The following is a 20,278-nucleotide window of genomic DNA, read 5'->3' as shown; positions in this document are numbered from 1 at the left end:
TATCTATAGATAGATAGATAGATAGATAGATAGATAGATAGATAGATAGATAGATAGATAGATAGATAGATAGATAGATAAGAAATTGACTGTCATATTGGTTATGTGTTATAATGCTATTTAATTTTTTTTACAACCGATAACCGATGTGACAGTCAATTTCGTATCCACACATTTTTATATATATATATATATATATATATATATATTTTTTTTTTTTTTCTCCTCTCAAATCTATTCCCACTTGATCATTTCTAATATAATATGACATTGTTTCTGTTATATAGCCTATATACACATTACCGATATATATGCACACAACCAATAATTTATATGACTCAAATACATTCTTACTTGCAAATTTGTAATATAATATTACATTGTTTTTGCTGTATAGGCTATATAGAGATAACAATTTTTTATATATTACAGCCAATATAACCAATAACAGTTTAGCTGTCAAATCCATTCTTACTTGCTAATTTCAAATATAATGTGATGTTTTTTGTGCTATACAGCTTATATACAGAGAATATTTTTCATATTACAACCAATAACTAATATGACAGTCAATTTCGTGTATATAAATTTTTTAAATAAATAAGAACCGATATTTGATATGATAAATATGACGATATGCTCTTGAATCGATTCCTATGTGCTCATTTTTAATTTAATAGGAAATTGTTTTTGATATAATGTCTATATACACATAACCGATATCTATTTATTAAATATATAACAACCGATATTTGATATGACTGTCAATTTTGCATGTGTATATATTTATTTTTGTTCTCGAATCCATTTCTACTTGCAAATTTGTAATATAATATGACATTGTTTTTGCTATATAGCCTATATACACATAACCGATAACTATTTATTAAATATATAACAACCGATATTTGATATGACTGTCAATTTTGCATGTCTATATATTTATTTTTGTTCTCGAATCCATTCCTACTTGCAAATTTGTAATATAATATGACATTGTTTTTGCTATATAGCCTATATACACATAACCGATAACTATTTATTAAATATAAAACAACCGATTTTTGATATGACTGTCAATTTTACATGTGTATATATTTATTTTTGCTCTCGAATCCATTCCTACTTGCAAATTTGTAATATAATATGACATTGTTTTTGCTATGTAGCCTATATACACATAACCGATAACTTTTTATAAATATATAACAACCGATATTTGATAAGATTGATATGACGATATGCTCTTAAATCGATTTCTACTTGCAAATTTTTAATTTAATAGGAAATTGTTTTTGCTATATCGTCTATATACGCATAACCGATAACTATTTATTGAATAAATAAAAACGATATTTAATACGACTGTCAATTTTGCATGTGTATATATTTATTTTTGCTCTCGAATCCATTCCTACTTGCAAATTTTTAATATAATATGACATTGTTTTTGCTATGTAGCCTATATACACAAAACCGATAACTATTTTTAAATATATAACAACCGATATTTGATACAACTGTCAATTTTGCATGTGTATATATTTATTTTTGCTCTTGAATCCATTCCTACTTGCAAATTTGTAATATATACATTGTTTTGGCTATATAGCCTATATACACATAACCGATAACTATTTTTAAATATATTACAACCGATAGGACAGTCAATTTCATATGCATATATAATTAAAAGAGTTTGTCGTCAAATAAGTTCCTACTTTTGAATCTTTGTCAATATATAAATTAATTGTGAATACGCCCGCCGCTGTTCTGCGAGTGTGTTTGAGCCTGGAGTCGTCACAGATGGTTCAGAAGCTGAAGACAGCTGGATAAACACTGACCGTATGTCTTCTTTCTGCTCGATCGACACCGCCAGCTGATTCCTCACACTTCATTCTTTAAAAACGGCAAACCAGCAGCCGCTCAGGTGCATCTGCAGTATACATTGAGGGGGAAAAAAGCTGGTCTGATAGATGAACCAATGTCCTACTTTCTCTGTCTGACACACTGAGGGACCCCCGAGAATTAGCCTTCATTCAGAGCCAGCCGGGTGGTCCGCTCCTCTCGCCTGCTTAAAATTCACCATATTCAATTCTGTTTTCTGCTGATTCATTTTCAGGATTGCACTAATGATCGGTGCCTATTTAAAAAGCGATGCCTCTCTTTGATTTCTGCTGTGTTTTTCACAGATTCGGGTCTGAGCAGTCCTGTCAGCGAAGCTGGTTTTGACTATGAAAGTTAGTGCTCACGTCTCGCGCTGAGCTTTTGGTGTTTTCTTATCTTTTTTTAATGCGTCTGCCCCACATGCGGAATAATGGGTTGTGTTCTCTGACTACATTTGCATTTGACTGTTTTTTTTTTTCTCCCTCCCTCACAAACTGCAAACGGATCTGCGCTGATTCTCACTCCCGTAACCCTGCGAAAGTTAAAAGGCATCATGATTCAAGGGGAACCTAGAAGTGTTGATCATTAGCAGTCACTTTGACTGAGCAAGGTGCATAATGTAGGATAAAAGCAAGCCAGTGCTTTAAGCATATCATGTTTGCCAACATTATACAAATTGTATTTGGCTTACTGGGTAGTATATATATATATATACTAATTGACAAAAGTCTTGTCACATAAATCACTGATTAATAAAGCCATCTGAAATGGCAAAGAAAGCGTTCTTGCAGGACTCTCAGAGGACATCAAGATCCTTTGGATTCATCTTCAATGCCTCCTCCTCATTTTACCCCAGACGTGCTCAATAATGTTCATGTCTGGTGACTGGGCTGGCCAATCCTGGAGCACCTTGACCTTCTTTGCTTTCAGGAGCTTTAATGTGGAGGCTGAAGTATGAGCAGGAGCGCTATCCTGCTGGAGAATTTGCCCTCTCCTGTGGTTTGTAATGCAATGGGCGGCACAAATGTCTTGATACCTCAGACTGTTGATGTTGCCATCCATCCTGCAGGCCCCCATACTGAATGTAACACTAAACCATGATTTTTCCTTCACCAAACTTGACTGATTTCTCAACCATGATTTTTCCTTCACCAAACTTGACTGATTTCTCAACCATGATTTTTCCTTCACCAAACTTGACTGATTTCTAAACCATGATTTTTCCTTCACCAAACTTGACTGATTTCTAAACCATGATTTTTCCTTCACCAAACTTGACTGATTTCTAAACCATGATTTTTCCTTCACCAAACTTGACTGATTTCTAAACCATGATTTTTCCTTCACCAAACTTGACTGATTTCTATGAGAACCTTGGGTTCCTTGTGCAGTATTTGCGATGATTGGGATGCAGAAAAATCTACCTGCTGCCACTTTTCCAAATGATCAACTAGAAGCTTTTTGTTGCTCTTACAACTGGGATCGACAACAAGACTTTTGTCAGGTAGTGTGTGTAAAATATAAATTTTAAATTATTTTCAACGATAAAAGACATCACTAATTAAAGTAAGTGACAAAACTTCCTAGACATTTATTCTGCATTATGCATCTGCGGGAAGGGAAAATGCAAATCCAGTGAGGAGTTTCATCTTAATTATGACCGCTTTTAACTTTCAACAGTAACACGGCTTTTGATTTCTCCTTTTTAAGTTGTTGTTGTCTATTTCTGCTTGTCGATTGCTTTGTTCTTACAGGCTGTTGGCTGCACACTATTAATTCACAGTAAAAAGCAGCTGATGATGTAGAATTTTACCACAGGTCTCCACGCATTCCAGCATCCTCCGCTTGAGCCCGCGATTTCAGTCTCCTCCAGCGGTGGGGTCGTTCTGCAGGCAGAGATAACGAGGAGAATTAATTAAACCCTCCGCAAACAATAGTCCGACATTTGATACATCCCTCCCGCCCCACAGCGAGAGGAAAGAGCAGCTCCCTTTTTTTTGGGGGGGGGGGTTGTTTTTATAGGAGAATATACTGAGCCTTTTCCCTTTTATATGTAAATGAACAATGGCAAAGAATCGTTTCTGGAACGGCAGTGGCGGATATCAAAAGGATTTGTTATTTGCATCACCTGTCAAGCGCAAATAAGAGAGTGAAAATATGTAATTAGACAGTTTGCTTCTCTCGCGCTCACTGATCTCGGGCTTGATTGCAAGGGATAAAAAGACTCCGGTAGAGAAAGAGACGGAAAAGTAAAAAAAAAAAATCCTGGCAGAGGGATCCGAGAGGAAATGAACAGCAACAGGAATTTGTCCTTGAAAGAGTTTATATCCGATTGGACCTTGCTTAAGCAGACTTTTTTTTATTTATTTTTTTTATTAGTGTCTCTCTCGTAAATACTTTTTTCCCCCGCACTCTGCTCGGATTAAATGTAATTGTTTCTTACGCCTTGCAGGGACAAAATTCCTGAGAACAAACAAATAACGGCTTTATGTTGAATAGAAAGATGGAAGGCGAGTAATTGTTGTTGACACGGAGCAGAGTTGAAGAATAAGTTGACATTGGAAAGTGGTAATCTTCAAAGTTTGTTGGGTTTCGATTGACTCGAGATGGCCTTTCTCATTGCATTATAGAGGCTGTCGGCGTTTAGCATGCAGGGCTGATCTCGGGTTGTTTGCCAAACTTGCCCTTCGCGTCGTTTTCGAGAGTGCTTTGGCATATATTACCTTGGTTCACCTTAAGAGGGTCAAACCGATTCCAGACTATCTCTAAGAGCTCGGCCAGGCTGATGAGAATAACATTTGTCCTTAAGGTCTTTGCAAATTGGAGAAATTTTCCTATACGTTTTTGTTCCCCTGCTGAAAAATCCAGCTTATACCAGCCTAGGCTGGTTGGCTGGTTTTAGCTGGTCGACCAGGCTGGTTTTAGAGGGGTTTTGGCTATTTCCAGGCTGGTTTCCAGTCAATTCCAGCCTGGTGTTAGCTAGTCAGGCTGAAAATTGACCAGCTAAATCCAGCTAAAACCAGCTTGACCAGCCTGGTTTAAGCTGGACATAGCTGGTTTTGGCTAGGCTCCCAGCCTGGCTAGGCTGGTCAAGCTGGTTTTAGCTGGTCATCTCCCAACCAGACCAGCTAAGACCAGGCTGGAAACCAGTCTGAAAATGGCCAAAACCCCTTCAAAACCAGCCTGGTTGACCATCTAAAACCAGTCAACCAGCCTAGGCTGGTTTAAGCAGTTTTTTTCAGTAGGGTCAACAAATGCTCACATGCTAGCTTTTGCCAAAGTGAGAATTAACAATGTAGCTTGCTTTGTTTTGGGGAGAAACACTGTGAAACTTACGCCCAGAACTTTTCCGAGACATCCCGTTGAGTTAGCGTCGCACTTGTGTCGTCAGCTCCTAATCAGCAAGTGTCCTTTCTCAATCAAACCCAGGCAAAGTCATTAGTGGCAGACATATTCGAGAAGAAGAGAAAGCTGGATGTTAAATTGAGGACGGCTAATGTGATTATGCATATTATCCATGCCTAATTAAATCACAGTACTCTTGAAGGAAGATGTCAACATTTTGCCAACTTTTGACCTCGCGCTAAAGTAGACCGTGAAAGAAAGTCCGGCTCTCTCTCTCTGTTTATATATTAGCATCCGTCTTGTTGATGATGTGTTTGCTTTATCTACGCTCCTTTACTAATTCATGACTGGATTAACATCAGAGTGATTCCTGGCGTGTTTTTTTGGAAGTGCTTGTTTGAGGAATGTCCTTGTCGGTTGTCGCAGGGGTTAGCATGGGCGACTGCTTCTGTGCTTGCTTAGCTTTGGCTGAACTGAAGCAGAAAACACGACGCTTCACTTTGCACTGGTGTCATCGGGTCATCTTAACCCAGGCCAGAACTCTCAAATAAACCCCTATTTACCTGGATCACCGCCATCCACCTCAAGAGCTTTATTTCCCATCATTGCTCAAGCGAAGGGTTACATAAAGAAATTATCGCAAGCCACTGCCAAAAGGAAAGCTGTTAGAAATATTAAGGGGGGAAAAAAGTTTACTCCCGGGAAAGACAATATTGTATTTTTCTACCTCTTGCTTGCTCATGTTTAGAGTGGAAGCCTTCCAGATTTTTCCCCCAAGAGCTGCGAGAAGCAAGAGCGGCAAGTTCATGTTTCGTCTACGTGCAAGACTGTAGACGACATGCAAATGAGTCTGTTTATAAAATCTAGCGTAAAATACACAAGACAGAAGCTTGTGTGCTTTCTTGTTCAAAACTAAAACAAACAGTCCCGGACTGCCAGAACGCCGCACTTGACAGGGTTAGAGTTAGGGCAGGAGTGTCCAGTCTTGCTCTGTTCTTGTGGATCTCAGCTCCAAAAACATGCCAGGGAGTTTTTAGTGATCTTTAAAAACTTTGGTTATTTAGTGCAAGAGTGTTTAGATAGGGATTGAGACCTACTTTGCTGGTACAGAACCTTCTGGGAGCAGGATTGGGGGCACCTGGTTTAGGATATCACGATCTTTTCACACTTGACATTTACATTTAGTCATTTAGCAGACGCTTTTATCCAAGCGACTTACAAATGAGGACAAGGAAGCAATACAACTATAAGAGCAACAATGAATGAGTGCTATAGGCAAGTTTCAGGTCTGTAAAGTCTAAGAAGGAAAGTGTTTGTAATCTTTTATTTATTTATTTATTTATTTTTTGAGTACAGTTAGTGGTATATCTAGAGAGGCAATTGCAGATTAGGAAGTGAAGTGGAGACTAAATAGTTGAGTTTTTAGTGGTTTCTTGAAGACAGCGAGTGACTCTGCTGTTCTGCTGCAGTTAGGGAGTTCATTCCACCAACTGGGCAGATTGAACGTGAGAGTTCTGGAAAGTGATTTCTTCCCTCTTTGGGATGGAACCACGAGGCGACGTTCATTCACAGAACGCAAGTTTATGGAGGGCACATAGATCTGCAGAAGTGAGAGCAGATAAGCAGGAGCAAAGCCAGAAGTCGCTTTGTAGGCAAACATCAGAGCTTTCAATTTGATGCGAGCAGCAACTGGCAGCCAGTGCAAACGGATGAGCAGCGGAGTGACATGTGCTCTTTTAGGTTAATTAAAGACCACTCGTGCTGCTGCGTTCTGGAGCAGCTGAAGAGGTTTGATAGAGTTAGCTAGGAGCCCCGCTAGCAGAGAGTTGCATTAATCCAGTCTGGAGAGAACAAGAGCTTGAACAAGGAGTTGAGCTGCATGTTCAGATAAGAAGGGTCGGATCTTTCTGATGTTACAGAGTACGAATCTGCACGATCGAGCAGTTCTAGAAATGTGGTCAGAGAAGTTTAGTTAACAACTTGAAATTGTTAACTCCTGAGTTATCTGTAATCCCATTTCACTTCTCAAATTATACCTGAGGTTAGCAAATAATCCTGCAAATTCTTGCTAGCATAATAATCAAAAAAAATGTTGCTGCCATACCATTACTACAGCAGACACAGAGACAAACGCAGTTCCCTGGAGACTATCTTCAAGTCCTGTGTAATGTCATTGCACCTCAAACTATTCATTGCACCTCAGATCTTTGAGGGCGATGTCAAAGATTTAATCTGATTTGATGATCTATGCTAATCTAAGCTAAAAGTGGACCGAGAGATCAGCTGAATGGATTCAGTTTAACCCGACCCAACCTGCTCCGAGCTGGGATCGAACCTTCGACTCTCCGCATGGGAGTCAGTTGCTCTAACAAGGAGGCTAAAGACCATGGACTCTAGCGTCAGCCGCTAGAGCACCTTTAGAGGTCAGAGGAGTGAGGTTTGCCTGCACATCACTTCACTAGCTGGCCTCGGCTACATCAGGAATGGTAAAACTGAACTGTTAACTTTAAGAGGAGTGTTCTTTTTAACACGGTTCACACTGCACATTCCTAAACCCAGAGTTAGCATGCGTGTTCTTACATATTTGCAGTGTCACTGTTGCTGATTCTATGAGCAGCAGGCAACCGTCTTCTTTACCTTTGAAGTTTTTAACTTAACCTTACCTGTGTTTACCTGATGTGAACTTCGCTCTCAATTTGCGATTGGCTGTCTGATCCAAGCATCTGGAGCAATAAGCTAACAGTGCTCCGTTTTACACTGAGCAAACTTACGACATCTGCTCCAGAGCAGTCCCTGCTGAAAAATCCAGCTTAAACCAGCCTTGGCTGGTTTTAGCTGGTCGACCAGGCTGGTTTTAGAGGGGTTTTGGCCATTTCCAGGCTGGTCTTAGCTGGTCAGGCTGGAAAATGACCAGCTAAATCCAGCTAAACCAGCTTGACCAGCCTAGTTTAAGCTGGACATAGCTGGTTTTGGCTGGGCTCCCAGCCTGGGCTGGCTGGTCAAGCTGGTTTTAGCTGGTCATCTCCCAGCCTGACCAGCTAAGACCAGACTGGAAATGGCTGGAAACCAGCCTGGAAATGGCCAAAACCCCTCTAAAACCACCCTGGTCAACCAACTAAAACCAGCCAACCAGCCTAGGCTGGTTTAAGCTGTTTTTTTCAGTAGGGGTATTTTATAACCTTTGGAGATGCAGTGCTTACACCGCTTTTAGATTAACGTGTGAAAGCAGTGTTTAGAATTATGATAACCCGGGGTTAGGCGCAGATTAAAAAGCATAATAGGATCAGTGGCATAGTTAGAAACTCTGGGCCCCTTGAGTATAATTACATTTTGCCCCCAAAGTTCCACCCCACCCCCAAGGCCTTACTATAAGGTCCCAATTCTACCCCTTATCCCTTTTCCTTACCTGTCCCAATTCTCTTTAGCTTGAAGGCCTAGAGCTAAGAGGAAGGGTTAGATACCCCTCGAAACAGAGATTGTTCAGGACCACACTCGAATCCAGGGAGTTTGTGTTTTACCTTCATGTATGTTTTAAAAAATGCTAAAATAAATCTGTAATCCATAATAATAACTACTTTATAGCAGTTCCAGAACATTCTGTCATTCTATGACACTCGAATGCCCTGTCAGAAACGTCTAGTGGCTGGGGATGAGCTTTTTACAGTGTCTGCTATAACGTTAATGTTGTTTTTTGCGTGTTTATATAGATGAATATGGCCACTGTGTAAATACACAGTATGGTTACGATCTTATTGTCACATCAGATTGTTATGATAACATAATATATGCTTTCAGTGATTACCTGAAGATAAAAAAAACAAAAAATAACACAACTGAAATAACTACAGCAGTCTCGAACGTCTGATCTCATATGAAGCAAGAGATTGCGATGACATAGGATGACGTGTGCAGGTACTATAGTGCTGTCCCATTTTTTAGGGGTAAATTTTGAAGCCCTACACACTCTGTTTCAAGGGCCAAGGAGTAGAGGTCCAAAAATAGAACCCAAAAATTTTCCCACCCCTAAATAGGGTTAACCTTAGGTACAGACCCTATGAGCTTAGATAGCACTCCTCTATTCCCGCAGTCATCGCCCTGAACAAAATGTACATAGCTTCAGTCTTCTTGTGTGCTTCTGGCCTTCTGTCTCGCCTCTGTGAAGTAGAAGTTTTCAGATCTTGTATTTGATTAAATCAATTACGTTTCAGCTCTGCAGACATGGATGTATTTCTCAAGGGCAGATCCTAGGGGTTGTTTCAATTTATCGTTCCTGTGAAAGGAGATTTGTTTGGTTTCAAGAAGGCAACCATGCGCATTATTTCCCTTTTGTTAGCCCGCCGAGGACAAACGTGTGGTTTGTCTTACGAATCAAATGTATGGAGTGTCATCCTGCTCATCTATTTTTTTTTTTTTTTTTTTGTGAGAAAGAAGACAGTCCATCGCTTTGGAAGTATTGCAAAGCTATTAGGAACCATTTGACCCACTATCATCATTGTAATTGGTCTGGGGGTTTCGTAGCACCTTAGCAATCGTCCTTAGGTCCTATCCTTCATATCTTATGTATAACCGTGCTCGGTATTTCTGTATTAGGACGATTCTGATTGGTTGGATTGAGGATGTAGAGCTCTGGCCTGGTCACACTGTGTCCTAACATCACCTACTGTTCCTCACTTCAGTCCCCACCTCATTGTCTGACCTGCTTGGGTGTCTTCCTTCACACAGTATCCCGCATTCTCCACCAACTTTTGAGATTTCTCTTCATTCCTGTCTGTGGTCATCTTACTGATCTTGTCTTCTCCTGATTGGTGCGCAGGTATGATGAACCACCCGCCCATACCCATCTCAGAACTAGCCGAGCACACAGAACTACTGAAGGCCAACGACAACCTGAAGCTCTCCCAGGAGTACGAGGTACTGGATATTTTACCAAAAAGATTGTTTGCCGTTCTAAAAGATGGTCAATCAATTGGGTTTTCCTGATAAATGAATGTCGCTGGGATGTTTTTCTAGTTGCATGACAGTGGCTTTGCTTTCATCCACCTATTCTTATCCAAATAAAAATGTAAGCGCACAACTCAGAAGTATAAACATTTAATTTGATAAGTACAATGTGCATAAACTACAATGGAAACACATTTACCAAATAAATTCCAGCATGAGCATCAGAAAGTAATGTGATTTTGTGATTATTTTAATAGCCCTGCTGAAAAATCCAGCTTATAGCAGCCTAGGCTGGTTGGCTGGTTTTAGCTGGTCGACCAGGCTGGTTTTAGAGGGGTTTTGGCCATTTCCAGGCTGGTTTCCAGCCATTTCCAGCCTGGTCTTAGCTGGTCAGGCTGGAAAATGAAAAGCTAAATCCAGCTAAAACCAGCTTGACCAGCCTGGTTTAAGCTGGACATAGCTGGTTTTGGCTGGGCTCCGAGCCTGGCTAGGCTGGTCAAACTTGTTTTAGCTGGTCATCTCCCAGCCTGACCAGCTAATACCAGACTGGAAATGGCTGGAAACCAGCCTGTAAATGGCCAAAACCCCTCTAAAACCAGCCTGGTTGACCAGCTAAAACCAGCCAACCAGCCTAGGCTGGTTTAAGCTGTTTTTTTTCAGTAGTGAGGCGTTGATTATTTTATGCAATGTTCAAGTTCAATTCGTATCCTTGTATGGAAACGTGGCTAGTTACTCATACGTCGCATGCTTTGGCAGCGGTTTGGAGTGCTAGGCTCATAAATGTTGCGAGTGCTGATTAGTCTTCACTATTGCTGAATCAGCCTTCATTTGCATAGAGCAAATGTCGTCGTCCATCTTAAATCACAGTGCGCTACGGCAGCACTGCCATCAAACCCCCCCTCAGGGCTTAATGCCATCTTAAATGGCTCCCAGCAGGAGCCAGACCTGATATCCCAGCAGGAACACAGACGCGCTTGAGGAGACCCAACACGCTATCGTTTTTTTTTTTGGGGACATTGGCTTAGCATATAGATTAGCATTAGCTGAATATGCTAACTAAATGAGGGGAAGTCATTCATAAGCAGCTAAGTCCGAGTACTAGACTGCTGAATATTCAATTTCTGACCTGCAATAAGGGAGTAAACAATGGAGTAAAGTCACCTTATTATTAAATATTAATTAGTGTCCTAATAAACTGTTTAAACAAATCCAAAATTTTGGAGGTTTATAATGGAACTGCAAGTTAACTTCTTAGAATAAATTAAATATTTTTAATTCAATTAATTGAATAAAATACAGTTGAAGTCAGAATTATTAGACTTTTTTTCTTTTTAAAAAATTTCCAAATGATTTTTAACAGAGCAAGGAGAAAGTTCACAGTATAATATTTTACTGATAATATTTTTTCTTCTGGAGAAAGTCTCATTTGTTTTATTTTAGCTAGAATAAAAGCAGTTTTCTTTTTTTTTAAACCATTTTAATGTCAAAATTATTAGCCACTTTAAGCAAATTTTTTTCTTGAATGTCTTTAGAACAAACCATTGGTATAAAAAAAACTTGCCTAATTACCCTAACCTGCCTAGTTAACCTAATTAACCTAGTTAACCCTTTTAATCACTTTAAGCTGTATAGAGGTGTCTTGAAAAATATCAAGTCAAATTTTATTTGCTGTCATCATGGCAAAGATGAAGGAAATCAGTGGTTATAAATAAATCATTAAAACTATTATGTTTAGAAATGTGTTAAAAAAATCTCTCGGTTAAAAAGAAATTGTGGAAAAAAATAAACAGGGGGCTAATAATTCTGAATTCAACTGTATATATTTAAAATACATTTATTCAATTAGAATAAAGGCCTGTTCACACCAAGCACGATTAGTATACATGTTCACTATGCTACTATTACTATCACTACTATTAATTCTACTATACATTACTGTTTAGTAACCACACGCCCGGATTAAGAATTCAGAGACCTCTGGGCGCATTGTCTTGTCGGGCCCTCTACCCAGCTGCACCCCTATAGTTAAATAAAATCAAATCAAATCAATATAACATTTTTTAAATAAAATGAATCTATAATATATTGCTCGCTTTTTTAAAATAAATGATATATAGTACATATATTTATAGTCTACAATTTTTAAAGCATTTAAAGCACACTTTGATAAAAAAAATACCAATAAAATTTGTTAAAATTTGTAGTTTTTAGTATACTTGTTCTGCTGTGTTCACACAAGACACGGAACGCGCAGATAAATTGCGCTATTCGCACGTAAATAGCCGCGTGAACATTTGAAGTTACTCGCTTCATTTGCGCGTCAAACCCCACTTCATTCGCATGTCAAATTCACTTCAGAACAGACGCGGATTCGCGTGATGGGCAGGGCTTCTGTCTGCCCGGTGACTCTAGCTTCATAGCTAAATGGCTAACATGGATTTTATGAAGAAAATAACAGTGTTTATGTGCTTTATGAAGGATGATAAACAGCGTCGATATGTTTAGAGCCGTATCACGCCCCCACAAGAGCAAGCTCCTGATTGGTTAACGCGGCGCGAATGTCCGCTGAAGTTCAGATTTTCGAACGTGAGTGAATCGCGCGAAACGTGCATTAAGCGCGTCAAACACGCAAAACACTCAATTCGCGGTGCGCATTCTCGTCATTCGCGCAGCGCCATTCGCGCGTATCGCGCTGCAAGATGTCTATTCGCGCGTTTGCATTGACTTTACATGTAAATCACCCGCGCTTGACGCGCGTGCCGCGTTTGGTGTGAACGCAGCATTCAAGTTCACTGAAGCAGTACTAAAATATATATATTTTAAAGGATATTTGTTGTAAATACAAATTAGCGACCCCTGGCTTAGGGTGTATGGCCTTACATGATAAATGCGCTATATAAATACACCTTACTTACTACTTATTTGCTTACTAGACTAATCAAACTTTAAAAGGTTCATTAGTCAGTTGAAAAACAACAAACTACAAATAAACATCGTTATCGTTCGTCAGTGTGGACGCACTTATATGTATTGTTGTTGATATATCTATATCTATTGTTAGGTTAGGTGTGAACGGGCCTTTAAACCTATTAGGAAGTACATCATTTAGCTCGGCTTATAAAAGAGTATTGGGTACTGCTGTTGTAGAAGAAAAAATGAACAAATTCTTGATATTCTGGGTGTTCCAGTACGCTAATAGTCGCTGTTAAATCAATGATTTATGTTTGTGGAAAGCTTGGCTAGAGAAAAGAAGAAAAAAACATCAGAGGTTGAAGCTGATGTAAACTTTTGGTCAGATATAAGGATGTGGGCAGTGCGTCATGCAAAAGCATGCTGCGGATTAGCAAGCACCACATTATGTCATCATGCTTCAGTCCATACGTGATCTCTTTGATCACAGCAGAGCCTTGGAAAGAGGAAAGAGAACTAAACCAATCCAAACTGTGCGCGTTTAAAAAAAACCTGCGGGCGGTTTGCAGGGTGGATGATAAGAGAGACTGGTTTTGAGACCTGTGGAGGATCCGCGCTCTGTTTTTTGTGCCTGTAATCATGGCAGGGTAAACAGTTACATCAAACCCCTCATTGTTGGTTATTTAGTCCCGGATTCAGCATGCAGCGATAGTCGCCTAAATGAAAACATCCCTCAAGCTAGAGGAGCTGGGACCCAGCCATTGCCCGAGAATCATAATGGAATACTAAATTACCCCGACAGCGGAATAGAATATTTATTCCCAAATTCTCATATTGGGAAGGCGGCGGCATTTATCTTGCTGGCGTCAGATAATTCACCCCCTCACAGGAAGCAACAGACTCTTTTATCAGCGTTTCCTTTGCTATTATTCACTGTCCACATCTCCGTCCCGCCAAAGCTTACCTGGCCTGAAAGCTTGTGAATATTTAAAACGATAGCAGACGCTTTTAATTACGCTTTAATGTGCTGCACTTTTATCTTGTCGCGAATGTTTATCTGAGCTGCTTTTGTGAAGGATTCTCATTTCTTTTTTTCCATCCGCTAGTTTTAGCTCTCCCAGGCCCCGTGGCCTCACTCAACCTCGCTTTCTGAGTGTTGAACTCTCCTCTGTTTTTCTCCACCTTCATCTGATGTTCTGGCGGATGCGAACTCGCTCTCTTCTCGCATTAGTATTCATGGCAGTGATGCTGAGGGATTGGGAAAAGCCCTGAGGGTTGGTTTCACTGCGTGCTTTTCTCTCCACAGTCCATCGATCCGGGTCAGCAGTTCACCTGGGAGCATTCCAACCTGGAGGTCAACAAACCCAAGAACCGCTACGCCAACGTCATCGCCTACGACCACTCCCGCGTAATCCTGGCACCCATCGAAGGTCAGGGAAAGCTTGCACACACAAACACATACATGCCGATTCTTGAAGAGAAAAACGTCTCAATTGCATCTGAAGGTTCCGGAATGGCTGAACTTTGTTGTCGCCCACAGATACGTCTGGTTTTTCAAAAAAAAAAAAAAAAAAGGCTGGTTTTGTAATTCGTTTCAATGCTGAGATCCGGAAATCTCTTTCAGTGTGATGGATAGAGCTAGCATGTGCATTTGGGATCACCATTCATGTCTGTCTTATGCATTTTTACAGTGTGGGAAGCGTCGTCAGGTATTGAAGAGTGGGGTGAGGCGACCGGTATTGAAGATTCAGGTGGGGGATTGGCGAGACCGGTATTGAAGAGTGTGGGGGGTTTGGGCAACTGGTATTAAAGAGCGGAGGAGGAGGGGGGGGGGGGGCTGTGGGGGGACTGCTGTCAGGTATTGAAGAGTGAGATGAGCGCCGTCAGGTATTGAAGAGCAGGAGGAGGTAACCAGTACTGAAGAGTCAGGTGGGGGAGCAGGGAAGATCAGTATTGAAGAGTGTGGTGGGTTGGGGTGACCTGTATTAAAGAGTGTGAGGGTGTGGGGACTGCTGTCAGGTATTAAAGAGTGGGGGGGGGCACCGTCAAGTGTTTAAGAGCAGAGTAAGGCCGTACTCACACTAGGTACAGTTGCCTTGAACCGGGCCAAAGCACGCTTGTCCCCCCTCCCGTCTCTCCCGACGGCCCGCGCTCACACCACAAACGGGCTTCGGCACGCTTACGTCATCGCTGCTGCGCTGTTCAGTGAGAAGCACTCTCTTACTCAGCAGCACAGTGGAGATTTCACTAGTTATATCGTTTCAGTCGTTTGATATGCCGTCAAATTTTTCGCCAAACAGTCCTTAGGGATGCGAGGACACGCAGTCAGATATTTCGCCGAACAGATCCGCCACTTTTGGCGCTCATAAACAATCAAAGCCCTCGTGCTGCAGGAATGAGGAGGTCTGCTGAAGGCGCGCAACTGTCGTGCAGTGAGGAGTTCTCGTCTTTAATAAACTACGGCAGTTTGCGTTCACTGAACAGTAAGAATTATTAATAAATTCATATGAAACAGCCCCTTAAAAGTCACGTCTCGCTTTCAGTTTCGGGCTTTGGCGCATTTTGCACTCGCACGTCCCACGCCAAAGCCCAAGTGAACCAGGCTCAGGCACACCTCTTCCAACCTCTTCCTTCACTTGTTGAAGAGCAAGGGGAGCGCCGCCAGGTATTGAAGAGCAGGAGTGAAGAGTCAAGTGGGGGCCTGTAATGAAGAGTCAGGTAGGGGCCTGAGGGAGATCGGTATTGAAGAGCGTGGGGGGTTGGGCTGACCGGTATTGAAGAGTATGAGGGTGTGGGGACTGCTGTCAGGTATTAAAAATTGTGTGTGTGGGGGTGGGGGGTCTGTCAGGTGTTTAAGAGCAGAGTAAGGCGACCAGTATTAAAGAGCCAGGTGAGGTGGTTGGGGAGACCAGTATTGAAGAATGTGGGGGGATGGGGCAACCAGTATTGAAGAGCATGGTGGATCTGGGCACTGCTGTCAAGTATTGAAGAGTGGGGAGAGCTCCATCGGGTATTGAAGAGTGTTGGAGGGTGGGGAGTGCTGTCAAGTATTAAAGACCATGGGGGTGTGGGAAGTGCTGTCAGGTGTTGAAGAGTGGGGTGAGGGCCAGCAGGCATGGAAGAGTGCTGGGGGAGCGCCGGCAGGTATTGAAGGGTGTTGGGGGTGGTGTGTGCTGTCAGGTATTGAAGAGTGTGGCGAAGCGGCGGCAGGTATTGAAAAGTGGGGTGAGAAGACTAGTATTACTGTTGGGGAGGGGGGGGGGGGGGCACTGTTTGGTAGTGATCAGCAGAAAGGGTTGGGGGCAGGGCCGTCAGGTATTGAGGAGTGGGATGGGGGGTTGAAAAGACCACTGTTGAAGAGTGTGGGGGAGTGGAGTTACGTTTTGAAGAGTGGTATTGAAGAGCGTAGGGGCATGTGGGGAGCACCGTCAGGTATTGAAGAGCAAGGGGAGGGGTTGGAGGGAAGCACCATCAGGTATTGAAAAGCAGGGTGAGGTGACCAGTATTGAAGAGCCGGGTGGGGGGAGTTGTGGACCGGTATTGAAGAGCAGGGGGAAGCATCGTCAGGTATTAAAAAGCAGGGTGAAGTGACCAGTATTGAAGAGCCGGGTGGGGGGAGTTGTAGACCGGTATTGAAGAGCAGGGGGAAGCATCGTCAGGTATTGAAGAGCGGGATGGGGCAGCCAAGTATTGAAAAGCCATAGTCCAATCTAATTGATGCTTTATAAACAAATGTGTGGAAAAGCACGATCAGTCTTTGACGAGGCTAATTTATCACACACACAATCATTTTGTTATCCAATCAGCTCAAGAGCAAACTCCTATAAATAGTCAAACACGTCATACCTCCGTGATCTCTTGACTTCAGCGTCCCTCCACCACCCCAACTCCACACTATTAAACCAGATACCTTTTTGAATCTGAACGGGGGAGCGTTCTGGAGCCGAGCTAGACACTGCACTCGCACCCTAGCTCTTTTTATCCTGATAAGGGGAATAACACAAGTTAGGGTGTCTTCCCGAGCTCAGAGCTCTCTCCCCGGACAGCACGCCAAATACGCATATTCTATTCAGGCAAATATCTGTGAGTGTGAACTCGTGAAACAAAGATTAGGTAATGATGTGTCTGCTTATGCCAAGTTGTCATGACAATTACTGGGTGAATGACACCTGAAGACAGCTCCAGCATGCATAGAATCGTCATATCCATGACATGTAATGATTATAAAGGTGTCATGACAGTCTTATAAACCCCCCTTCAAGTAAAGGGTTACCACCAATTTGCTTTCCTCCCTTCCCACACCATTTTATTGTCTGCACACACACACACACATGAAAAACAAGTCCAATAATTCACAAGCAGTCTAAATTTGTGTGCAATTGGTATAGTGCACAGATATATCCCTAAAGAGCTATAGAAGCTGTCGAGCATTCAGATGAAACATAAAATGTCAGTGGAAAACCAGTACAGATTCTGCTTTTATGTTGCTTAAACGCCCATCTTTTTTTCCCCCTCCATCCAGAGGCGATGTTCAATCCTCGACGCTCCCTTGTGCTGTTTACAGTTGTGTTTCCCCCCCCAGGATCCCTCCCTTGTCGTCGCGTCACCTTGATTTTCGGCACAGTTCACCACGACCCAATTTTAGATGAGCAATAACACGGCGTAACAGAATCATCACAAAGACAGCGCCCATGAATGCATAAATTAATCAAGTTCGAAATTTCCATTTTACAGTGCAGTGATTTCGCCATTAGACACAGCGGCGGAACAATTCGTGCAGGCAGCCGTGCTCTGTTCACTTAGCTATGACTAAAGCCAAACACTCCCGCGAACGCTTTGTGAGACGGGGAAGAGGCTTTTAATGGCATTCTCCTTTTTTTTATTCCCCCTGATTGCTAATTTTGCCTTTTTTTTTTTTTTTCTCAGACGTAGCGGGGGCTAGAAAATGAGCACGGCCAAGTGTTTCATTGTTCGATGTTAAAGCACGAAAACAACAATTTAGCACCGCGGGCCTGTGTTTGTGATTGAAGCCTTTGTGTTGGATAAACTGTACAATTAAATATGCCTCTCGTAGGTTATTTTGCCAGGGGTCTGAAGCGAGCATGCACTCCGAGTGTAATTACAAGCGACTTGTTTCAGAGAATTAATGGCGCTTTGCTCCTACTGTGGGGATTTGAGCTAAACCTCCCCTAACCTTAAGTATTGAGCCTTGTTGCATAATTTCCTCCTATGCTGTTAGTGCTAAATACACAAATGACATGTCCAATCATGCCGTTCATTGAGGAGAGGCGGTCACCAGAGTTCATTTTGGAAGCAAATTTGGTTTTAGTTGTAGTCTTTGGATTAAATTAGTATATAATTTTAGCCATATTTACTGGACTAGTTTTAAGGCTGAGATATACTTATTGATTTATATTTAACCAAGTCATGCACACGAGTATGCCCCAACCCAGCCTTCACGTCACATACCCCTCCCGGTGGCTGACGCCGATGCTGACACTAATGCTGAAGTGCGCCTTTCAAAAAATGTAACGTAGCAAAGACACGCAGTGCAAGCTCTGTGATTGGTCTGCTTGGTAGCAATTACGAGTGTGGGCGGGAATAAGAACCGCCCAAACCTGTTAAAGCGGGTGTTTACAAGTGCCATAAAGGAGCTCCAGATTGAAACTTTTGTTTTGTTTTTACCTTATGATTAAAGTTGTTGCACGTCAGCCGGTTCCCGCCTTTGATTGAACGAGTTTTAGCGACTTGTACGTTAAGGTAGCGTTCAGAAATAACAAAACACCAGCCAAAAAACCCGACACTGAGAGCCGTAAAAACCTGCCAGCTAGCATTTCAGAAGTGTTATTGTAGAGCAACAATGTAGTGTGTCACGCCACTTGTGCGCACAAGCTGCAAACTCTAGAAATACGCAATATGTGAACTGCCCCTAAAAGGCCGGCATCATTTGGGATCTCCATCTGTTGATCTTCTTGGAGAGCCATATGGTCATTCACCTGATATGCTGGAAAATGCGTTGCAAATCCATACTTTGGCAGTTCATGGGTCGTTCACTGGGCCTTTTCCCCTTCGCAAAGAAACTTTCTAAAGATGTCTGTTTTTTACTTATTTTTCTAGATTGTGGGTTAAATTTTGGGCACTCAAGTGACCGAGATGTAAGCGAGATAATATGGTCATTTTCCAAAATAAAAGACTTTTCAGAATAAAAGATCGTTCAGACTCGGGTAATAAATCAAACTAAAATAATTCATGATTTCTTGTGCGACCCGGTACCAATTGATCCACAGACCGGTGTTTGTTCTAAGCTTGAGGATAAAACTAAGGCAACAAGATCATTTTCCTGATTGCAAACTGCTGTGTATTTTTTAAAAATATGACGCGACCCCCCCACAGACCTCGCTGAGGCCCCCTTGGCAGTTCATGAGTCAATTACTGGGCCTTTTCCCCTTCGCAAAGAAACTTTTCAAAGATGTCTGTTTTTTTTTTACTTATTTTGCTAGTATGTGGGTAAAATTTGGGCACTCAAGTAACCGAGATGTAAGCGAGAGAATACGGTCATTTTTCAAAATAAAAGATCGTTCCGACTCGGATAATAAATCAAACTAAAATAATTTATAATTTCTTGTGCGACCCGGTAACATGATCATTCTCCTAATTGCCCACTGCTAAGGATTTTTTTTAAATATGACGCAACCCCCCCATAGAGCTCGCTGAGGCCCTCTTGTGGGCCGGGACCCCCCTGATGGGAACCCCAGGTCTACCGTACAAACCAGTTGTCCAATTACTTGCCCAGTACTCTTAACTTGCCTAATTAACCTATTTAAGTCTTTAAGTTGATATTTAACTAAACACTAGTATCTTGCAAAATAACTAGAAAAAGATTGTGTACTGTCACGTTTTTAGTGTCGTCTATACAAAATTGAATTTTTTGTCACTGTTAGTATCCAATGATATCCATGTCGTCCAAAAAACGCTATCAGCAAACATTTTTCATCATTATTTCGTTAACGAAATTAACACTGGTGATCACAGACCCAGAACTACCCCTGAAGACCCTGGGATCCTGTTTTTGTTTGGACCAAGTCCACATTAGTGGTTTCGAGAGATGTAGACCACAAGAATGTTACGTCTAGCAGTGGCACACAAGGGCTTTACCTCTATTCCCGCCGCCGCATGGATCCCGAGCTTAGGCGGT

At 41.8% G+C, this 20,278-nt stretch overlaps 1 protein-coding gene and 1 long non-coding RNA gene across 51 annotated transcripts in view; one reads left to right on the top strand and one right to left on the bottom strand.

Moving 5' to 3' along the window:
* Nucleotides 1–20,278, bottom strand: part of LOC147831455 (uncharacterized) — a 787,032-nt gene that overhangs the window by 195,276 nt on the left and 571,478 nt on the right. The gene's annotated exons all lie outside the window — the stretch shown is intronic.
* The window catches only part of ptprsa (protein tyrosine phosphatase receptor type Sa), a 387,121-nt gene that overhangs the window by 339,182 nt on the left and 27,661 nt on the right, over nt 1–20,278 (top strand). For 29 of the 50 annotated variants that reach the window (XM_087302328.1, XM_087302325.1, XM_087302327.1 and 26 more), the window contains 3 exons: nt 2,193–2,240; nt 10,046–10,143; nt 14,390–14,513. In XM_087302328.1, coding sequence (XP_087158454.1) covers nt 2,193–2,240; nt 10,046–10,143; nt 14,390–14,513 — 270 coding nt within the window. 50 annotated transcript variants of the gene reach the window in all.

Source organism: Danio rerio, chromosome 22 (genome assembly GCF_052040795.2).
Source record: "Danio rerio strain M-AB ecotype USA chromosome 22, GRCz13ab, whole genome shotgun sequence".
NCBI classification, from domain to species: Eukaryota; Metazoa; Chordata; class Actinopteri; order Cypriniformes; family Danionidae; genus Danio; species Danio rerio.
The sequence above is the reverse complement of the archived record's forward strand: the minus strand, read 5'-3'. Positions and strand labels throughout refer to the sequence as shown.